The 20,720-nt window shown below is 42.5% G+C and overlaps 1 protein-coding gene across 1 annotated transcript in view; it reads left to right on the forward strand.

Annotated features, from left to right (window-relative positions):
- LOC126457406 (intraflagellar transport protein 140 homolog) overlaps positions 1–20,720 on the forward strand; it is a 262,614-nt gene that overhangs the window by 32,052 nt on the left and 209,842 nt on the right. The window contains exon 4 of the mRNA XM_050093673.1: positions 1,232–1,374. Coding sequence (XP_049949630.1) covers positions 1,232–1,374 — 143 coding nt within the window. The remainder of the gene's footprint in view (positions 1–1,231; positions 1,375–20,720) is intronic.

Consider the following 20,720-nt stretch of genomic DNA (forward strand, 5'->3'; position numbering starts at 1 on the left):
CCATGGATGCCCATGTGAGTGTTCCCCAGAACATAATGGAGGCACTGCCAGCTTGTCTCCGTCATGCAGTACATGGGTCCAGGAGCTGTTCCCCTGGAAGACAACGCATTTGCACCCTCCCATCGCCATGATGAAGAAGGTATTGGGATTCATCAGACCATGCAATGCTCTGCCATTGCACTTATGTCCAGTGCCAATGGTCACTTGCCCATTTCAGTTACAGTTGCTGAAGTCGTGATGTTAACATTGGTACATGCATCGAGTGTCAGCTGTGGAGGCCCAGTGTAAGGAGTGTTCAATGCACTGTCTGTTCAGACACACTTTTACTATGCCCAACATTAAAGTCTGATGTTGGTCCAACCACAGTTTGCCGCCTGTCCTGTTTTACCAGTCTGTCCAGTCTATGATGTCCGACATCTGTAATGAGGGGTGGCTGCCCAACCCCATGATGTCTAGGCATGGTTTCACCATGTATTGAAGACATTCACCACAACACTCCTTGAACACCCAAAAAGTCGTGCAGTGTCCGAAATGCTCATGCCGAACCTCCGGGCCATCACAATCTGCTCTTGGTCACACTCGGGTAAATTGCTGTCTTTCCCCATTCTACTCACAGATTGCATGCTCACTAATAGTGCATGCACCATGCATGTGTCTGATCATTCCTCACCAGATGGCACTGCTATCGCCTGGATGGGTTTGTATCGATAGTAGGTTGGTGGTCATAATGTTCTGGCTGATCTGTGTTTAAAAACAAACATGTTTTACAGACCATTGAATAACCTTCATTAGTAAAAGGAGTGGAATGTGTGTGCCAAAAAACAAACAGCCTTTCATTTAGCTGCAAAGACGGAACATACCTCCATTAATTTTGAAGCAACTAAGAAACGACAGAAATCTTTTTTTTTCCCCCTCTCAGAGATTCATAGCAATGCAAAAATGCATCCAGCAATAACACCATTTTTTAATGGCTCCATTTTTTGTTAATTTTATTTTTTAAAGACAATAACAACAGTAGTAGTAGCTGTCAGATTCTGCACAGAATGTGGACCCACCCACGTATTTGATTCAGCATTCCATTCTTAAATGGACTGGGCATAAAACAAGGCATAATCTATCATTTACAGGTGTGTATTTAATGAATTTATAAAATAGCAAAAAGAAAGAACTTACTGTGTACAAATTGAATTCAGTCACTGTGTAACATTTTTGGATCATCTTCTTTTCACAGTGGACTAGCAAAAGCAGCAGTGGCAGGTGATGAACATGCACTTGATCTCTTAAGTTCTTGGAGGCCACGCACAGCTGGAGCCAGAACAAGTATACAGGGTGCACAGCCTGAGAGCCTTTGCTTTTATATTGGTTCATTTTCAGGTAATTTTCTATGTTATGATGGTGGTATTATGTATAACACAAGCACATTAATTTCACTTTATAGTAAGTGTATCACATAATTAACTAGACTAAGTGTTTTTGCCTAAGTTAATTTGACACATGGGTAAGGTCAGACAGCTAAGCGATATAACTGCTACTTTCAACCTTCCCAAGTGCACTGTATACAGGGTGTTACAAAAAGGTACGGCCAAACTTTCAGGAAGCATTCCTCACACACAAAGAAAGAAAATATGTTATGTGGACATGTGTCCGGAAACACTTACTTTCCACGTTAGAGCTAATTTTATTACTTCTCTTCAAATCACATTAATCATGGAATGGAAACACACAGCAACAGAATGTACCAGCGTGACTTCAAACACTTCGTTACAGGAAATGTTCAAGATGTCCTCCGTTAGCGAGGATACATGCAACCACCCTCTGTCGCATGGAATCCCTGATGCGCTGATGCAGCCCTGGAGAATGGCGTATTGTATCACAGCCATCCACAATACGAGCACGAAGAGTCTCTACATTTGGTACCGGGGTTGCGTAGACAAGAGCTTTCAAATGCCCCCATAAATGAAAGTCAAGAGGATTGAGGTCAGGAGAGCGTGGAGGCCATGGAATTGATCCGCCTCTACCAATCCATCGGTCACCGAATCTGTTGTTGAGAAGCATATGAACACCTCGACTGAAATGGGCAGGAGCTCCATCGTGCATGAACCACATGTTGTGTCGTACTTGTAAGGGCACATGTTCTAGCAGCACAGGTAGAGTATCCCGTATGAAATCATGATAACGTACTCCATTGAGTGTAGGTGGAAGAACATGGGGCCCAATCAAGACATCACCAACAATGCCTGCCCAAACGTTCACATAAAATCTGTGTTGATGACATGATTGCACAATTGCGTGCGGATTCTCGTCAGCCCACACATGTTGATTGTGAAAAATTACTATTTGATCACGTTGGAATGGTGCCTCATCCGTAAAGAGAACATTTTCACTGAAATGAGGATTGACACATTGTTGGGTGAACCATTCGCAGAAGTGTACCAGTGGAGGCCAATCAGCTGCTGATAGTGCCTGCACACCCTGTACATGGTACGGAAACAACTGGTTCTCCCGTAGCACTCTCCATACAGTGACGTTGTCAACGTTACCTTGTACAGCAGCAATTTCTCTGATGCTGACATTAGGGTTATTGTCAACTGCACGAAGAATTGCCTCGTCCATTGCTGGTGTCCTCGTCGTTCTAGGTCTTCCCCAGTCGCGAGTCGTAGGCTGGAATGTTCCGTGCTCCCTAAGATACCAATCAATTGCTTCGAACGTCTTTCTGTCGGGACACCTTCGTTCTGGAAATCTGTCTCGATACAAACGTACCGCGCCACGGCTATTGCCCCGTGCTAATCCATACATCAAATGGGTATCTGCCAACTCCACATTTGTAAACATTGCACTGACTGCAAAACCGCATTCGTGATGAACACTAACCTGTTGATGCTACATACTGATGTGCTTGATGCTAGTACTGTAGATCAATGAGTTGCATGTCAACACAAGCACCGAAGTCAACATTACCTTCCTTCAATTGGGCCAACTGGCGGTGAATCGAGGAAGTACAGTACGTACTGACGAAACTAAAATGAGCTCTAACATGGACATTAAGTGTTTCCGGACACATGTCCACATAACATCTTTTCTTTATTTGTGTGTGAGGAATGTTTCCTGAAACTTTGGGCGTACCTTTTTGTAACACCCTGTATAATTATCCCACCAGAGTTGTTCAAATGCGGGTTTCCATGACCTTAACATCCGGTGCCGGACTGCTGATCCCTCCAAAAGACAACTTAGGAGTACACTTTTTGTTACTCAATACTATCTGGGTCTTGACTGTATTCATCAGCTACTTCAGCAGACCTATAACTTCCTATATGATTTCCGAAAATCATGTCCTGAAATGAGGTTCATTCTGTCTTATATTTCGCCTGTCCCATCTAGAACAGTGCAACATCCTGGTCAGACCTATGCTCCCTTTACAACCATTTCCCTGCCTCTCATTCCTGATGTAGGACTTCCCAATACACCACCTTCTGCCACCCACACCAGCCCTGTAACTGGCAAAATAACTACTATGAAAGGGAGAGCAACTGTGAAATGATACATGTCCTGTACCACCCATTATATAATCACTGTTCAGCCTTCTACATTGGTAGAACTACTACCACGTTATCAGTAATGATGAATGAGCATTGACAGAGGGTGTGTATTAGCAAGACATACTATCCTGTTGCAGATTTAGTATCTTCATGGGCGTGACAGCCCCACTACTCTACACTGTCGCCAGGGATATTTCATGGGCTGATGGTAGCTTAATAACAACCAGGGAACAGAGTGGCTTGAGAGGAGATGAACTCACTGTGCAAGTCAGTCTGTGGGAAGCAGAGCATCTGAACCCACATAGAGGCGTGTGTGGCAATAAACTCAGCACATGGCTGGCATGGGTGGCCAACAACAAAGCACATGACAACAACACTCAGCACGAAGTGCAGTGTGAGCACTCGCCCACTCCGCTTACTGCCACCTGCAAGTAAACACTTCTATCAGTGGATCTGCCCATACTATGTGACATGTGCACCCTCCATGGGAGGTTTCTGATCTACTTTGCTATGCTACCCATGCCAGCTCATCTGTTTCCATAGCAATGTTTGCTAGTGGGGATACTAAATCTCACCCCCCTGGAAAGGCCATGTAGTGCCAACAATGGACAGGCTTGGTTCACGACCTCCAGCACAGAACTGGTAAAGGTGTGAAGAGCCTGGCAGCCAACCGACCACAGATGCAAGTCGCAAGAGAGGTGGAAGAACAGGGAGTCTGCGGCAACACAGGTTCACCAGCTGCAGTGGGGACGAGGCCACCTCAACCTATGAAGAGGAGAATGAAGTGGAAGGAAAAGGGGATGGGTCAGAATCCATGTGCTACACTTCAACAGGTGGAGGCACAAGCCTCGCTGGGGGCCAAGGTCACAACAATGGGAGGATGATGGAGGGAGCGGCAACAGGGAAGTGCATCTCTGCCAGTAGGAGCCTGCTGCTGAAGCAGCATTGTGATCAACCCTGCTGCTCAGCTGACTGGAAGCTTAAAGCGGCAGTGTCCTAACAGGATGAGGGCACAACCAATTTGCATGACAGGTCAGCTGGCCCCCACCAACATTCACCACAAACTACTGCCAACCTTGGCTCATGACACCTGGCACCCATCCCTGCTGCCAGCCAAAGGACCAGACCCAAACTGCATCCCCAGGAGAAAAACATGGTGGTCTGTTGAGTGCAACTCAGGGAGCAACAAATCCAGGAGATCCTGCAGATGGCACTCAAACAAATATTTTGTGGGAGTGCACCTGTTGACTAGCGTCACATGATATGTAGCCAGAAAACCTGACAATTTATCATCGTGGGAAGAGGCAGACACAGACTTCTTCTTGAATGTACACATGAAGTGCTCAGCCTCCAAGTTAGAAGCCAGGTGAAACTGGGCAGTAGTCAGATGTTGCATATCACTGCAGAATCTAAAGTCTTCAAACTGACATGACACAAATTACCTACTGTTATCAGACTCAAGCATCCTAGGGGATCCCTCAGTGGCAAGAATAACCAACAACTTGCCAGTGTGGTAGTCGACAACTTGGAGGACAGCTCGGCTGTGTACAGGAAACTGGACAATCATTGACCACCAACAACAACATTTATTTCCTATAAATTGGAGTGCAGGGAATTCATGGGATATGCGAGCATTTGGCTAGCTGCGGTGGCCTGGGATGCTTCATGTCACGCGGTGTTAAACGCTAAGTTTAATCAGGGCAAGATGGTATTCTACTTGTTGGGCAATTTATGGTGGTAAATAATGCATGCTGACTTCAAATTATGGTTAATCCTTTTGGTGAAGGAAACCTGAGGATAATAAGGTGTGGTAGTAAAATGTTTTATCCCATTGCCAAAACAGAATTGTCTAAACGACCTTGCCAGAAAGCCAGGAGCGCTATCTTTAAACAATGCCCACATTGGCCGAACCATGTAAATATATTAATAAAATGTGAAATGGTTATAAGAGCGGTCACACCCTAGCTAGGTATCAACCAAACAAACATGGAGAAGGTGACCACCACTACAAGAATATGTGAATTGCCTTTTTTTTGTCCAGGGCAGCCGGCCCACGTAATCAACAAACAATTTGTCCAACATATGCTCTTCCCATTCCAACTGCAGCAATCCCCTCACCAGGGAGTTACTCAGTTTTCCTTCTTACAATCTCGGCATTCTTTGACTAAACCTCTAATGTCTTTATAAAGTGTTGGCCAGTCAGCTACTCCTTGACCTTCTCTAAGGTTTTATAAAGACCTAAATGCCCTCATACTGGAGAATTATGGAAGTGCCAGAAGACCAGTATAATTAAGGTTTGTGGGAGACAAATTCTAGCTTCCCCAGTCCTAACCCTGCGGTTACACAGAATGCCGTTCTTCAGAAAAGTCACTGGATTCCTGTCCATTTAGTATTTGCTTCCTGAGTCCCCCCCCCCCCCCCCCCCCCCCCCACACACACACACACACACACACAATGGGTCTTTTTCTTGTTCAGTTTTCAAATTATTAAACGGTTGGGGTACCTCGGTAAGGATTATACATACTAGGTGACTGACTGGCGTTTCCTCATCAAGACCGTGCTGTTGGAACATCCTGCTAAGGGTGTCAGCAACCTGATTATCAGATCCCTTAACGTGCAGAACCTTAAAATGGAAAGCTGAAATGTGGACTGCCAATCTCGCGATACACCCTGTCTTTCTCAGCCGAGCTAGGACCCAACAAGGGCCTGATTACCCATCTGTAGGTCAAATTCATGACGTTCAAGATAGAACCAAAATTTTTCCAGGGTAAATAACACAGCTAACGCCTCCAACTCATATACCAAGTAATTGAGCTCAGGCCCCTCCAGACACTGGGAAGCAAATGCTAACAGACACCTGATACCTTGATCTTTCTGTAAATGAACTGCCTCCACACCAGTATTGCAAGCATCAGTCTGGACCACAAATCTTTTCTTAAAGTCAGTATGGCTAAAACTGGTGGGTTGGCAATCACAGTTTTAATTCCTTCAAAGAATGCCTGCTGACTTTCAGTCCAAATGAATTTCTCATTATTTCTGCGTAACAAATTAAATGGAGCAGCAAGTTGCACAAAGTTTGAGACAAATCTGCAGAAAGAATTTGCCATCCCTACAAATCGGGCAACCTCCCTCTTATTTCTTGGCTGTGGAAAATTCCTCAACGCATTCCTGATCAATGCTAAATCAGTCCCCAGACACCGAATGGCCCGAAAATGACACATGGCGCTTAGCCAACATTATCTTTGAGGGTTTCACAGTCAGACCCGCATCCCTGAGCCTGGATAGTACCTTCCAGATGTGCACAAAATGCTCTTCAAAGGAGGCACTAAATATGACCATATTGTCCAAATAACTGAAGACACAATTAAACTTTAAATCACCTAAAATTTTATCCAATAAATGGAATGAAACTGCTGCACTGGTTGACAGACCAAACAGAACCCAGTTAAACTCATATGAATTCCAATCTGTGATGAAGGTGGTGAGATGCTTAGATTCCTCCATTATGTTGTTGTTGTTGTGGTCTTCAGTCTTGAGACTGGTTTGATGCAGCTCTCCATGCTACTCTATCCTGTGCAAGCTTCTTCATCTCCCAGTACCTACTGCAGCCTACATCCTTCTGAATCTGCTTAGTGTATTCATCTCTTGGTCTCCCTCTACGATTTTTACCCTCCACACTGGCCTCCAATACTAAATTTGTGATCCCTTGATGCCTCAGAACATGTCCTACCAACCGATCCCTTCTTCTAGTCAAGTTGTGCCACAAACTTCTCTTCTCCCCAATTCTATTCAATACCTCCTTATTAGTTATGTGATCTACCCATCTAATCTTCAGCATTATTCTGTAGCACCACATTTCGAAAGCTTCTATTCTCTTCTTGTCCAAACTATTTATCGTCCATGTTTCACTTCCATACATGGCTACACTCCACACAAATACTTTCAGAAACGACTTCCTGACACTTAAATCAATACTCGATGTTAACAAACTCCTTTACTACTTTATGTGTCTCATTTCCTAATCTAATTCCCTCAGCATCACCCGACTTAATTCGACTACATTCCATTATCCTCGTTTTGATTTTATTGATGTTCATCTTATATCCTCCTTTCAAGACGCTGTCCATTCTGTTCAACTGATCTTCCAAGTCCTTTGCTGCCTCTGACAGAATTACAATGTCATCGGCGAACCTCAAAGTTTTTATTTCTTCTCCATGGATTTTAATACCTACTCCGAACTTTTCTTTTGTTTCATTTACTGCTTGCTCAATATACAGATTGAATAACATCGGGGAGAGGCTACAACCCTGTCTCACTCTCTTCCCAACCACTGCTTCCCTTTCATGCCCCTCGACTCTTATAACTGCCATCTGGTTTCTGTACAAATTGTAAATAACCTTTTGATCCCTGTATTTTACCCCTGCCACCTTCAGAATTTGAAAGAGAGTATTCCAGTCAACATTGTCAAAAGCTTTCTCTAAGTCTACAGATGCTAGAAATGTGGGTTTGCCTTTCCTTTATCTTTCTTCTAAGATAAGTCGTAGGGTCAGCATTGCCTCACGTGTTCCAACATTTCTACGGAATCCAAACTGATCTTCCCTGAGGTCGGTAGAGTTTTGTCAGGACTGGCTCTCCCAAGGCTGTCAGTAGTTCTAATGGAATGTTGTCTACTCCCGGGGCCTTGTTTCGACTTAGGTCTTTCAGTGCTCTATCAAACTCTTCAAGCAGTATCATATCTCCCATTTCATCTTCGTCTACCTCCTCTTCCATTTCCATAATATTGTCCTCAAGAACATCGCCCCTGTATAGACCCTCTATATACTCCTTCCACCTTTCTGCTTTCCCTTCTTTGCTTAGAATTGGGTTTCCATCTTAGCTCTTGATATTCATGCAAGTGGTTCTCTTTTCTCCAAAGGTCTCTTTAATTTTCCTTTAGGCAGTATCTATCTTACCCCCTCGTGAGATAAGCCTCTACATCCTTACAGTTGTCCTCTCGCCATCCGTGCTTAGTCATTTACACTTCCTGTCGATCTCATATTTGAGTCGTTTGTATTCCTTTCTGCCTGCTTCAATTACTGCATTTTTGTATTTTCTCCTTTCATCAATTAAATTCAGTGTCTCTTCTGTTACCCAAGGATTTCTACTAGCCCTCGTCTTTTTACCTACTTGATCCTCTGCTGCCTTCACTATTTCATTCCTCAAAGCTACCCATTCTTCTTCTACTGTATTTCTTTCCCCCATTCTTGTCAATTGTTCCCTTATGTTCTCCCTGAAACTCTGTACAACCTCTGGTTCTTTCAGTTTATCCAGGTCCCATCTCCTTGAATTCCCACCTTTTTTTCAGTTTCTTCATTTTTAATCTACAGTTCATAACCAATAGATTGTGGTCAGAGTCCACATCTGCTCTTGGAAATGTCTTACAATTTAAAATCTGGTTCCTCCATTAAGGGTATCTGATAATAAGCCTGATTAAGATCTAGGACATAAACCAAGATGCTCCAGAAAGCCAGGTGAAACAGTTGTAGAGATCAGCCAGTGGCACTGATTCCAAGATCACCTTTTTATTGAGAAGCCTGTAATCAAACACAGGTTGGAAATCCTGTTCCTGATCTTTAGGTACTAAGAAAATGGGGGAAGCATAGGGGGAGGTGGACGATCTTATGACTCGTGTCTTTTAACAAGCTCTCTATTTTGTGCTGCAATATCTTTATCTTAGGTTGTGACAAGCGATATGGAGACTGGCGAACTGGCGTGTCATCCATGACACGAATATAGTATCTAATGACATCTGTGACTCCCAACCTGTCACAAAGTATGTTAAGAAATTCTCCCAAAAGTTCTCTTAACTGTTTCCCTTGTTGACTAGAGAAGTGGTCCGCCCCAAGCAGGTACGTGTTACTGCTGGTGTCACGTCCCATCCCCATATGAGCACATGAACAAAAGGCTATTCAGTCGTTGGGGGAAAATTTGAAATGAAAGGTCTGGTTACCAAAATCGAACACCATACCAGTCTTACGGATGAAGTCATACCCTAGAATTAAGTCAGGCACCAGTCCCTTAACAAATAAAAACTTGATAGGCCATGAAAATTGACACATGGAAAGATTTCCCCACACTTCTGTGCACAGAGGTAATTCGTGGCCATTGGCCCCCCGACATCTCTCAACCGAGATAATCTACATAAGTGTCCATATTCAATAAACCACTCGTAATTAAGGAGTGACACAGAGCTGCCTGAATCTAGTAACCCACACAATGGTTCATGCCCTGTAGCCAAAGAAAAGGATGGTAAGGTACACATGGTGGCTGCCTGTCTACAACTACACCACTCCTATCTCCAATGACGCAACCACGCCCCTGCCTGACATCATTTCTCAGTGCGAGGCATCTTTGGAACCAGGCATCCTCATACTAAAGGGTCATATGCACCGCATCTAAAACAAGCCCCTGATTTCATTGACCCACATGCTCTATCTATCACGCTACCTTCTGGACCGGAGTTAGGTAAGTTTTCATGTCCCCCATTAACTCATTTCGCTGGTTGTCGGCAAAAGACAATTTCGTAACAGAGTTAACAAGATTTCGTAACTCCCAATGTTAGACCTATCTTCAGGCCGAATACCCTCCAAGACATAAGCAACTAAATTTGCCTTGGGAACATCCATATGTAGTGCTGATGCTGCCTCACGAACCCACTCTACATATTTAAACGACGATTCGTGGGAGTCCTGCACGTGCCAATAATATCTACACTCTAGCTCTTTGCACATATGGTCTGATAACTTACCCTCCATGACCGATTGCCTCAGTTGCCCAATCATCTTACCCTGCTGTAAGGTTTCGGATAGCAGATAACTTAAGCTACTGTGTGCTAATGGGTAGAGTGCAATAAGTACTACGTGATGGGGGATCCTTAATGCATCAGCATGCAACTCAAACTTAACTAGCAGCCACAATACCTGTTGTATATTGTCTAAAGTTTCAATTGACATTTCCCAAATACTATTTTGAGACACATCATCAGGTGGGGGAGCCAGGTAAAATATTCCGCAAATCAATCACTTAGACCTCGGCCAACGGATCTACATTCGGCTATTGGGTTGTCAGAAACACATTCTATATTATTTGTATTAGCCCCACTTACTCATTCTAAAGCTGCAGTTTGGATCTGCAAATCAAACAAAAGATTAATTATCTGAATGACAGGTGCTAACTGCCCTGGGCTCGGTTCTGGAAGTTTAAGATCCTTTACTCTGTTGCCCAGGTGGACTAACTGTGCATGAATGCGCTTCACCTGCCTCATGATTGGTTGATTATTTTGGAGAAAGGAGAGATTTTCTTGTAACTGATTTAATGCTACCATAATAGTCTGTAAATTTTGGTTACCCTGCCAACTGTGCTGACAGAAATGGAGTATTGACAATGCTGCCAGTAGCCTGGCTGCCAACTCCCCAACCGTGCCATGAACATTTTGTTGCCTAATGCTCAGTTCATACTCAAGCTGATCCCATTTTAGGTATGAAATACCGGGACACTGACGTGGATCCATGGTGCGGCTGTGGACAAAAGAGAATAATTAGACAATGTCCCAAAAGAATAAAGTAGAAAATTTAAACTGAAGCACGTTGCATGAAATGAAACTCGTTGCTAACAGGTCGAAAACCTTGCTCTGCTACCAATGATACATGGTACTTACTGGAATTAAGGAAAACTTGGAAGGGAGGACACATCGATATTACTTCCTTTTCACACAACCTGTTTATTTAACAATATATAACCATAAAATTTTCTTTGACTAAATGAACAAATTCGCAAAATTCTTTTGACCTTAAACCTTAAGTTGAATCAGCTTTTGCAAAAGAAATCTGAAGTGCTGCATTGCAAAACAGCAAACAGTATGACAATGATTACAAGACACCCAGACCTGCAGCCCGCCTGTTATCGGGTGAAACAGTGGCATTTGCTACCGCACTGGACACAGTCTGTCTTAAATGCCATTCTCCAACACTTGAAAACTATATAAGCACCATAGATGACAAGAGTGATTTAATTACTCAAGACAGATGATGTAACTTTTAATTTGAAAGCTGTATGTTGAAAGCTTCGGGGTTAAGATGTGCATCTGTCCTTAAAGGTTAAACAGATTAGGAAACAATATGACAATGATAAGGTTTAATTCAAAGCAACCAATCTCTTAATTTCAATCGGCAACCAAGTTGCGACTGGATCCCAACTCATCCCTTCTGACACAATAATGACCCAGTCTTTCAAACACAGCAGCGAACAGCTTAGTACAACAAATTGTCCAGATTATAACTAGTGACTGAGAAATACAATTACAATCAAAGAATTAAACTGGTTAACATCTACATCTAACCACAAGGTCCCTCTTTTGTTTAATGGCAACTTGTGCCTTAGTACAATTGTTCCAGCTGTATTTATGACTAATAGCTGATTCATTAGAACATTAATGATCAGGTACAAACCAGAAAGGAAAGGCAGTGTAATAGTGGGATGGATTTTCAAACAACAAGTAGTGTCTTAGTACAATACTACGGCATATATTTATGACCAAAGAGCCAATCGAGTAAAACTCTGAGGGTCATACAAACCAGAAAATAATACTGAGGGTATGTAGGCAATGACACGTATCACCATGAGGATTACAGAATACTCCCCTTTATGAGTATGCAGTTCGATGGATCCATGGTGCATCACAGTGGTTACTGAGTGCTGCCGATGAAAGCCAGGTAGAAGAGGGCAGCCAGGCCACGAGCAGTCGTCCAACATGAGCGTTGCCAACCAGCCAACGGCATGTTGACCTACTGCCTGTAGTCAACGCTGACCCCGGTGAAGTAATCCAGTATCTTCATTCTGCGCAGGCCCTCCTTGCGCAGCTCGTGGCTTCAGCCGCTTGGACCTTGTGACCACCTTTCGCCACGACACTACCGCCAACCCCAAACTTCATGCCTCTTCTCGTAGATATTGGCAATGGAGCCATGAGAGGGATAGTCGGTACTACACCTGAGCCAGTGGCGCCAGACAGAACAGTCTACTAACTCAATGGTGCCACAGCTCAAGATGTTCTTGATCTGTCATTATTCTCTCAGTGGTATGCCAAAATGTACAATCCATCCTTTGAAAAACATATTCGTCACAGTCTCTACCGTGATGTCTGCCATAGGTAATACTTCTGGCCATCTTGAGTATCTGTCCACGATCATAAGGCACTAGCTGCAGGCTTTGGACGTTGGTAGTGGCCCTACAGTATCCCTGCAGACATAAACAAAGTGCTGATTAGGTGGTGCAAATGTACCTAGCAGTGTATCGACACATCATGTGATTTTGTTTTTTTGAGAGGCCATACATTGTTAGACTTATAGTTGACATTCGACGTTCATACTGGGCCAGATGATACTGCGTTTAACCTGCTTTGTGGTTCCTTGGACTCCAGGAAGTGCTTGATTGTGTATTGAAGCAATTGCCTGGGCTTCAAATTGCTACGGAACGTATGGCCAAGGCTTTGGGGGGATGACATCACATTATAACTCCACATTTGTGCCCGTTATTGTCACTCTTCACAGTTGTAAACCTGATTGTTGCCCACCCAATGTATGCAGCTTGTCATCGTCTTGTTGCACCTACCCCATGGCATGAAAATCATTAGCTGCAGCTACGACCACAATGTGCGGTGATTGATGCTTGGTTACATCCATTGCCTAACCCAGGAGGGTGCATCAGCAGTACATTAACTTTGCCTTGCACATACATGATGTTGGTTGTAAATTAGCCAATGTAGTCAGTATGCCCTAGGTGTCTTGGCAATGCCTTATTTGGCTTCACTTCAAAGGCGTAAGTTAATAGCTTGTAGTCTATGAAGATACTGAAATGGTGGCTATTGAAATTGCTGTTTTGATAGCACTGAGAGCGGAGTCTTCATTGAATATCCATTGCAGTCTACTGTTTCGCCTAAGTGTGCCCTTCAACCATAATTCTATGGTGTTGTTATTGCCACGTGACGTGACAGAAACTGTTGGTACAAATTTATTACACCAAGATAATGCCCCAATTGCCAAATTGTAACTGGCTGTGGGTACGCACATATGGCTTCCACCTTGTCTCATCATGTTTGGATTCCTCATGCATCCGCTGTGTAGCCAAGAAACTGGATTTCCTTTATGCTAAAAATACATTCTGATGGGTTCACTATTAGTCCTTGTGCATGTAAATGTTCAAACAACCTCATCAAATGTTGCATATGTTCCTTTTCAGATGCAGCCATAAGGAGCACATCATCTGTATATACATTATGTACATAACAAAATTGTAGATCACACGTTATCTCACCCATCTATCACAGAAAAGTCTGCGCTGCATTGCAGATCCCAAATGGGATTCATGTGAATTCGAATAAACAAAATGGTGTGATGATAGTTGTATAGGCAATGTCTTCAGCAGTAATTGGAATCTGCTAATATGCCCTGACCAAATCTATTGTTGAAAAAATCATTTGCCTTGTATCGTGGCAGATAAATCTTCCAAATGTGCACGGGATATCTGTCTGGAATGGTTCTCACATATAATTGCTGGTAATCATGTCAGGGATGCCAACCATTCTTCTTTTTGGGCACCACATGGAGATGGGGAACCCAGCTGCCACTTGAAGAGTGGCAGATACCTCAATCCTCAGCAATCACTCTAGATTGATTTAGTAGCATTGTAGTTCACCTTACCTTGCCCAGTCATGTTTGTTGTTGCATCATTTAATCACTGCCAATGTTGGCCCAGTACCAGATCGTAGAGTGCCAGGAAGTCTGCTTCTAGTATGGGGTGTGATACATCACCTACAGTAAACCACTACTCAAATGTACGATGCAGTGCGAGGTTGTGTATAAAGATGTGTCCATGTGTCGTAATCTTTGTATCATTTGCAGCATGCAGGTATGACTGTGACATAGTAACTTGGTTACTGGATACACTGATGTCTATCTGGCACTGCACTTTTGTGTTGTGGGCTGTAATAAACAAACGTTGTGTACTGTCGGTGGACGTGGTTGTAGCTGCTATTGTGTCAGCATCTTGATTTGCTTTACACTGTGGTATACACTTCCGAGCATCTAATCAAATTTTATGTGGTACTGACATATGTTGTGTGTCACCAGTGAGTGATTTCGACTCCTTAATCATTGACATGTGCATTGCCATTTGTTTGCTTTTTGTAGTGCAGTCTCTTGTATTGTAAGCTCAGCTAGCTGAGACTGTAGTGACAACAAAGTCACAGAGGTTATGTTACCTTGTACAGTAGCCATCATTGTGATATGTGTCATCTGATACATTTCCACTGTCCTCTCAGCTGTTTGCACTAACTCGTGGAGATCTCCGGAACATATCTTTAAAATCTTCTGTGTATCCTCTGGTAGTCAGGATAGTCATATACTGTGTAATACGTCATTGACAGTATTACTTGCAAGAGTGTGCTGGTAATGAAGCAGCTGCAGTGGAGTTCTGTTGCGTTGATAAAAACATTTCCATACATTTAGCTTCCGACTGTGACAGGTGCATAATCAATGCATTGTGTATGACAGCATATTGTTTGGTTTCTGGAGGCGTAACAAGAATGTCTTGGAATTCTGCGGCAAGATCTTCTGTTAATACAGTTACCATGTAACTATATTTTATTTCGTCTGCCACAATCTGTGCTAATATGTATTGGCTCTCTAATTGCGCAAACCAAAGCGAGGAGTTATGTTGCCAAAAAGGTGACTGTTTGATAACATAATGTGAGAGACAATCAAACGGTTTAAAATCAGAGATAGTAAAATAGTCCATATATAAAATCGAGTGAAAGGCCAATTTCGCAATAGCTGTTTATTGTGTTTTCACTGTATGATGACCTGTTTATATCCTGGAGCTATATATTCAGGTCTTATAAAACTAATGCTTCATGTGCCACAAATTCCAAGGTACAAATGTGCATAAAAACATGTGAAACCTTGGATGAAACAGTAAATCTGCATCCAGTCTGACCATGTGTGACCACTAACACATCTCCAAAACACAGTCAAAAGACAAGCCTGGGCAGCACATGACAGTCCACTTATGATAGGATAAAACCACCATCAAAATCTGCAGGAGAAGCAAAGAATTTAAAGACAATAATCCTTGGGAGTCGTCAACATACTAAAGCGTACTGGCATGCGTCAAATAGTTTTACACATTATAGCACGAGCCACACACTCAGTTACATGAAGCTGGCTCATTAGGCACTGGCAAGGAATCCATCTTTGTGCTGAATGAAAACCCAACAAGGCTGGCACAAGAGTAACAGTCGTAGTTTTGATGCGGCATGGAACGTATAAGCCAGCGGAGAAGTACAGTTATGTGTGACCATGCCAGGGACACCAGTTATATGTCGTTAACGTATAAATTAATTAAATTGAAGTATGCGGTTTGCATGACATTCATTGTCAATGAGACAAAACAAGGAATAACTATATTATTAAAAACAATCAATAAACACAATGTGGCACGGAACTATGGAACTCTCATATAGTCTACACCACTGTACCGCAGAATGTACATAGTGGGAGTCACAACAGTTCTTTAAGCACAGAAATAGACTGATTTAATGACTGTGGATAGTGCCTCTTGAGGCGAAAAACTTAAATCTTGCTGCAGCGACATGAATCTGTGATTCATAAAGTCCATCAAGCTTGTGAATGAGTTCCTCATAAGCAATATCTTCTGGCAAAGAGTCAGAGCTCAGTGTAGGACACAGTCTTGTTGGCTTTTACTGTTGCTAAAAAGAAACCAGTGTGTGCCATACTTCTAATGTTGCATACTGTGGAGTGTGCTTCCAGTTATGCGCAATATTCTGACCAGTCCTCTTCTTTACTGTTAATCTGGCGGAACTTGGGAGCAGCAACTGGTTGTGGAGCAGCTTGTTTTGACAATAAGGTTGTCATCTGTTATACATGGTGAACCTGAAACTGAACATCATCATTTAGAGATTTCTTGTCGGGGCTCAAACACACTGAAACACTTTTTATAGAATACACAAAAATATGATAATATTATTTTGGCTGCCAACATCAGCAGAAGACTAAAAACACTGCCAGGCAGACCAGGACGGAATTCAGTATACAGAAAGAAAGATGCACACATCGACGTCACCAATGTGAGGTATATGGCGGATTGAACCACCAGCTGCGGTATGCCAGCAACCATCCTTGTCGCCATTGTAATGAAGGAGAGAAATGCACTTGAGACATTCGCTTTGGCACTGTAGTGTGTCCTAGCAAGGCCAGATTTACTTCTTGAGGAGGTCAAGTGGATACTACAATGCACTAGATAATTTTATTAAAGTTTAAACTATGTAAAATACTTAACTTGAAAACAGTCCACATCCACAGGAATGTCTCTGTATTGTATTTGTTACTGTCACTGAGCACTATAACTTATCATTTTAGTACAATACAAAATGATGGCCTCTTCTCAATGGACAATTGGCTATAAACTCTGATATACAGTTCTGACTAATAATTCTGTAGGTCGCAGCCAGATCTGACTAAGTTGATGCTGTCATCATAAGCAATGATTGCAAAATGGGCATGGGTGATGGTGCCCCCTGATGTAAGTAATCTTCCGGCAGTGGCGGCATATGGAAACTCTTTGAGAGTGTATCTCCACCGGCCTCTTTCATTTGTCATTGTGTCTGTCAGCAACTATCCTTACTTTTTGTTCCATTATGAAGTGCCAACTTTGACATAGGACCTCATTCTTCGGACAAAACCACAATATCAGTAGGACATTGCTGGACTCGGAACCCAGATTGGGAGTCAGGATACAAACCTTGGCAAGCCTCTCCATTGTGCCCAGCTCCACATGGGCAAATGCTTTTCTGACATAATCAGTAGTGAAATTATGATTTAGCAATTGCAATTACCACAATCGCTTTGACCTTTGTATAGAGTGATGATGTTGACATTGTGCATACCTTGCAGCACAGTAACCTCAGCCCAATATTTCTGTAAAATGTTGTAGAGCACTGGGAGGAGTGGAGTTAGCTTAGTAAGTTCTGTGTAGATGTTTGTTTACCAGGGCATTTCCCAGATTGAAGGCCTGCTTAGTAGGCACAGTGTACAGCTCGTGGTAAGTTGGCAACTGAGAAATTTCTCCTACTGAGTTTGGGCTGATGTTACCAGATGTGAGCAGAGATTGGAACAGCGTCCCATCCATTAGAATTGTTGATTACAATATGTGCTGACTGTTTTGTCAATCTTCTTCAGTAGGGCAGTCTTCTTAGGGTAGGTTCCAATGGTCATTTTGATACACAAATACACTCTACTGATGTTTCATCACACTCCTGTGTACTTCCACAAAGTTTCTCCCAGGATGTACAATGCAGTTATTGTACACTGACCAGTTGTCTTTGCTTTGCTTAGATCCCTGTGGTTAGATTTGCAAGGGTTTGAGTGCCAGTTTATAGATGCTTGATGCTTAGAATCAAGGAGGAGTCTCAGTACATCACTGTTCTTGAGGAACCAGTATTGGAATTTCGCTTTCAAAGTAGCAAATGGATTGCCAGCCATAAGAAGGGACTTCATTTTTAGCCAGTCTTCAGCAATGGGTGCATATTTGTCCAGGTGTCAATTTCTTTCTGAACCGTATCACAAAATATTTCTACTCTTGTAGGATCCTTAATGTAGCAAAGATTGATCTTGGTTTTGCTAGATGTTGTACCAAAGTGAATCTTTGTAGGCTCAAAGCTAGCTTTTGTCACCACTTTTGTCAGTGTCACAATCAGCACTATGGAAGGAGTGCAAGTGGAGAAAATGGCTGAGATCTTTGCTCTTAGTTAAAATGTCAGGCACAAGTAAAAGACACTTACACATTAGCTTTTGTCCACAGACTTCATCAGAAAAAGAAAACATACATTCATTCATTCATTCACACAAGTAAGCACACCTCGCACATACATGACCGCCGTCTCCAGCAACTCGAACCAGAATGCATTACACATTATCTGTCGGCCACAGCCTTTGTCAGAAAAATAAAACACACATTCGTTCATTCACAGAAGCAAGCACACTTCACACACAAATGACTGCCATCTCTGGTAGCTTGGACTGGAATGCATTCCAGTTCGAGCTGCCAGAGATGGCAATCATGTGTATGTGAGCTGTGCTTGCTTGTGTGAATAAATGAACAAATGTGTATTTTCTTTTTCTGATGAAGACTGGGGCCAAAAGCTAATATGTAAGTGCTTTTTAGTTGTGACTTTCTGCAACTTAACATGTCATCATTACTGTACGTATCAACCTATCTTTTTCTTACTTTTGTAAACCCTCATCACCAGTTTTGTAAAACCTCATCACTACTGCTGCTGAAGCTGAGTTGCCACTGTCGTTACAGTAGGTCAAGTTTGTGAGTTTGTGAAATGGCTTCTGATGCAGTACATCACTCAGACAATTTCTCCTTGTCACCATTATACAGTGATGCCCCATGTTCAGGTAACAGGACAGGAGAACAAAGGTTCTACAGCACTCCAACAAATTGGCAACTAAGTCACACAGAGGAGTAAAAAGGTTTACTTATCTTTGTGACATGTCAAATAATGTCATCTACAACAATGCATGTAAGATAACACAGAATAGGCCCTCAATGGCTAAGTGCAAATAATCATAGGTAAGCTTCACAGTACATAGCAAATGCAATGAACAACAAATGTCTGTTCACTTCTAAGAGTTCACTAAACTACATTCCCTGTCCAAGTCAGCCCTGGATGATGATCTATAACCTTGTGGGTGAGAGGTGCTCTTCTGAATAGGCTTCTATCTATTGTCGTCCAGTCATTGGCAGATTGTACTCAGCTGGCGATTGGTTGAGGTGAAGTTGATATCTTCATCCTCAGTGCCGCCTGTGATGTTGGTGGAACTCACGCAAGTGGCGAGTCTATGGCACTGGCACCAGCTCACGACTCTGCGCCTATAGTGCTTTTGCCCTGTCTGTGTCTTGTTCAGATGACACAGCACTTACATTGTTGATATTCCAGCCTGGAGTTTCCATTGCTTAAAATGAGACCTAGTTGATGCCAATGTTTGGAGTGAAGGTGCATCCAGGAAACCTTGTGCCTTTTATTGCCTTACAAGTATGTGTTAGTGATGCACAGTTGGTACTTGGCACAAAATTCAAGCTGCCATAAACTATTATTATTCATCTTGTCCGCTCCGTATGTGCCTAGGCAGTCTAGCCAAGGAGCAGTAACACATCTGATATAGGCATTAAAATTACCTAGAATGCACAGATGGACCACAGGATGCAATCCCTGCATCGCTTCACTGAATTGTTCATAAAACTGATCCTTGAAGTGTGCAGTCAGGATCAACACTGGTACTTATACATCTATCAGTGTCATTGGTACACTGGTAGTTGACAAATGCGAAGTCATAATGCATTCTGAGATCCCAAGCAACATACAATAACATTACTAAAAGGAGGTGAGATATTACAAGTGTACAGCAAACAGAATATTTAAAAACATATATTATGCAGAATCTTCATTGTGATGTGGTATAATTTTTTGTGGTAAATCGTCAACTTGTATAAATTAATTTTCAGCCCAAAAGGGAATCACAAGAAAAGATAATTATCAGAAACAAATGCAAACTGTTGTTTTGAAAAGGTGATAATACCACAGTTGTCATGTTCAAATATCCAATATTAACAAAATACATAAAGAAAATTACAGATAATGAAAACAATGCAGTATGCACAAACCAGTTTCTTCATTCGTGTGATGCTAGATAAAAACTTAATCTGTTGCCTCCTGTTATAGAGAAACATTTTCCTTGTATACTGTTGGGTTGTTGTAACTGAATGTTACTATCAATTCAGACCAAATATCCGCAGTGGAAGAAAGCATATTTCTACTATACTTCTAATTATGAGGTGGTGATATGCTTGGTAGTACTTTCTTATTATACATATGTACGTAAGAGCAGCATTAGAACAGCAATGTGGCAACACAATAAGAAATTGAATAAAAAGTTCCTGGGCTTCCAGCCGTGTTAGGTGATTAAAATTACACGAGGTTTTGGCCAGGCGCTTCTTGGCCATTGTCAAGTGGTATGACTGCCATTGGGTTTCTGGTATTCCCCTTACATACAGTAATTCCCAGCTGCA

The sequence above is a fragment of the Schistocerca serialis genome, chromosome 2, assembly GCF_023864345.2.
Source record: "Schistocerca serialis cubense isolate TAMUIC-IGC-003099 chromosome 2, iqSchSeri2.2, whole genome shotgun sequence".
In the NCBI taxonomy this organism is placed as follows: Eukaryota; Metazoa; Arthropoda; class Insecta; order Orthoptera; family Acrididae; genus Schistocerca; species Schistocerca serialis.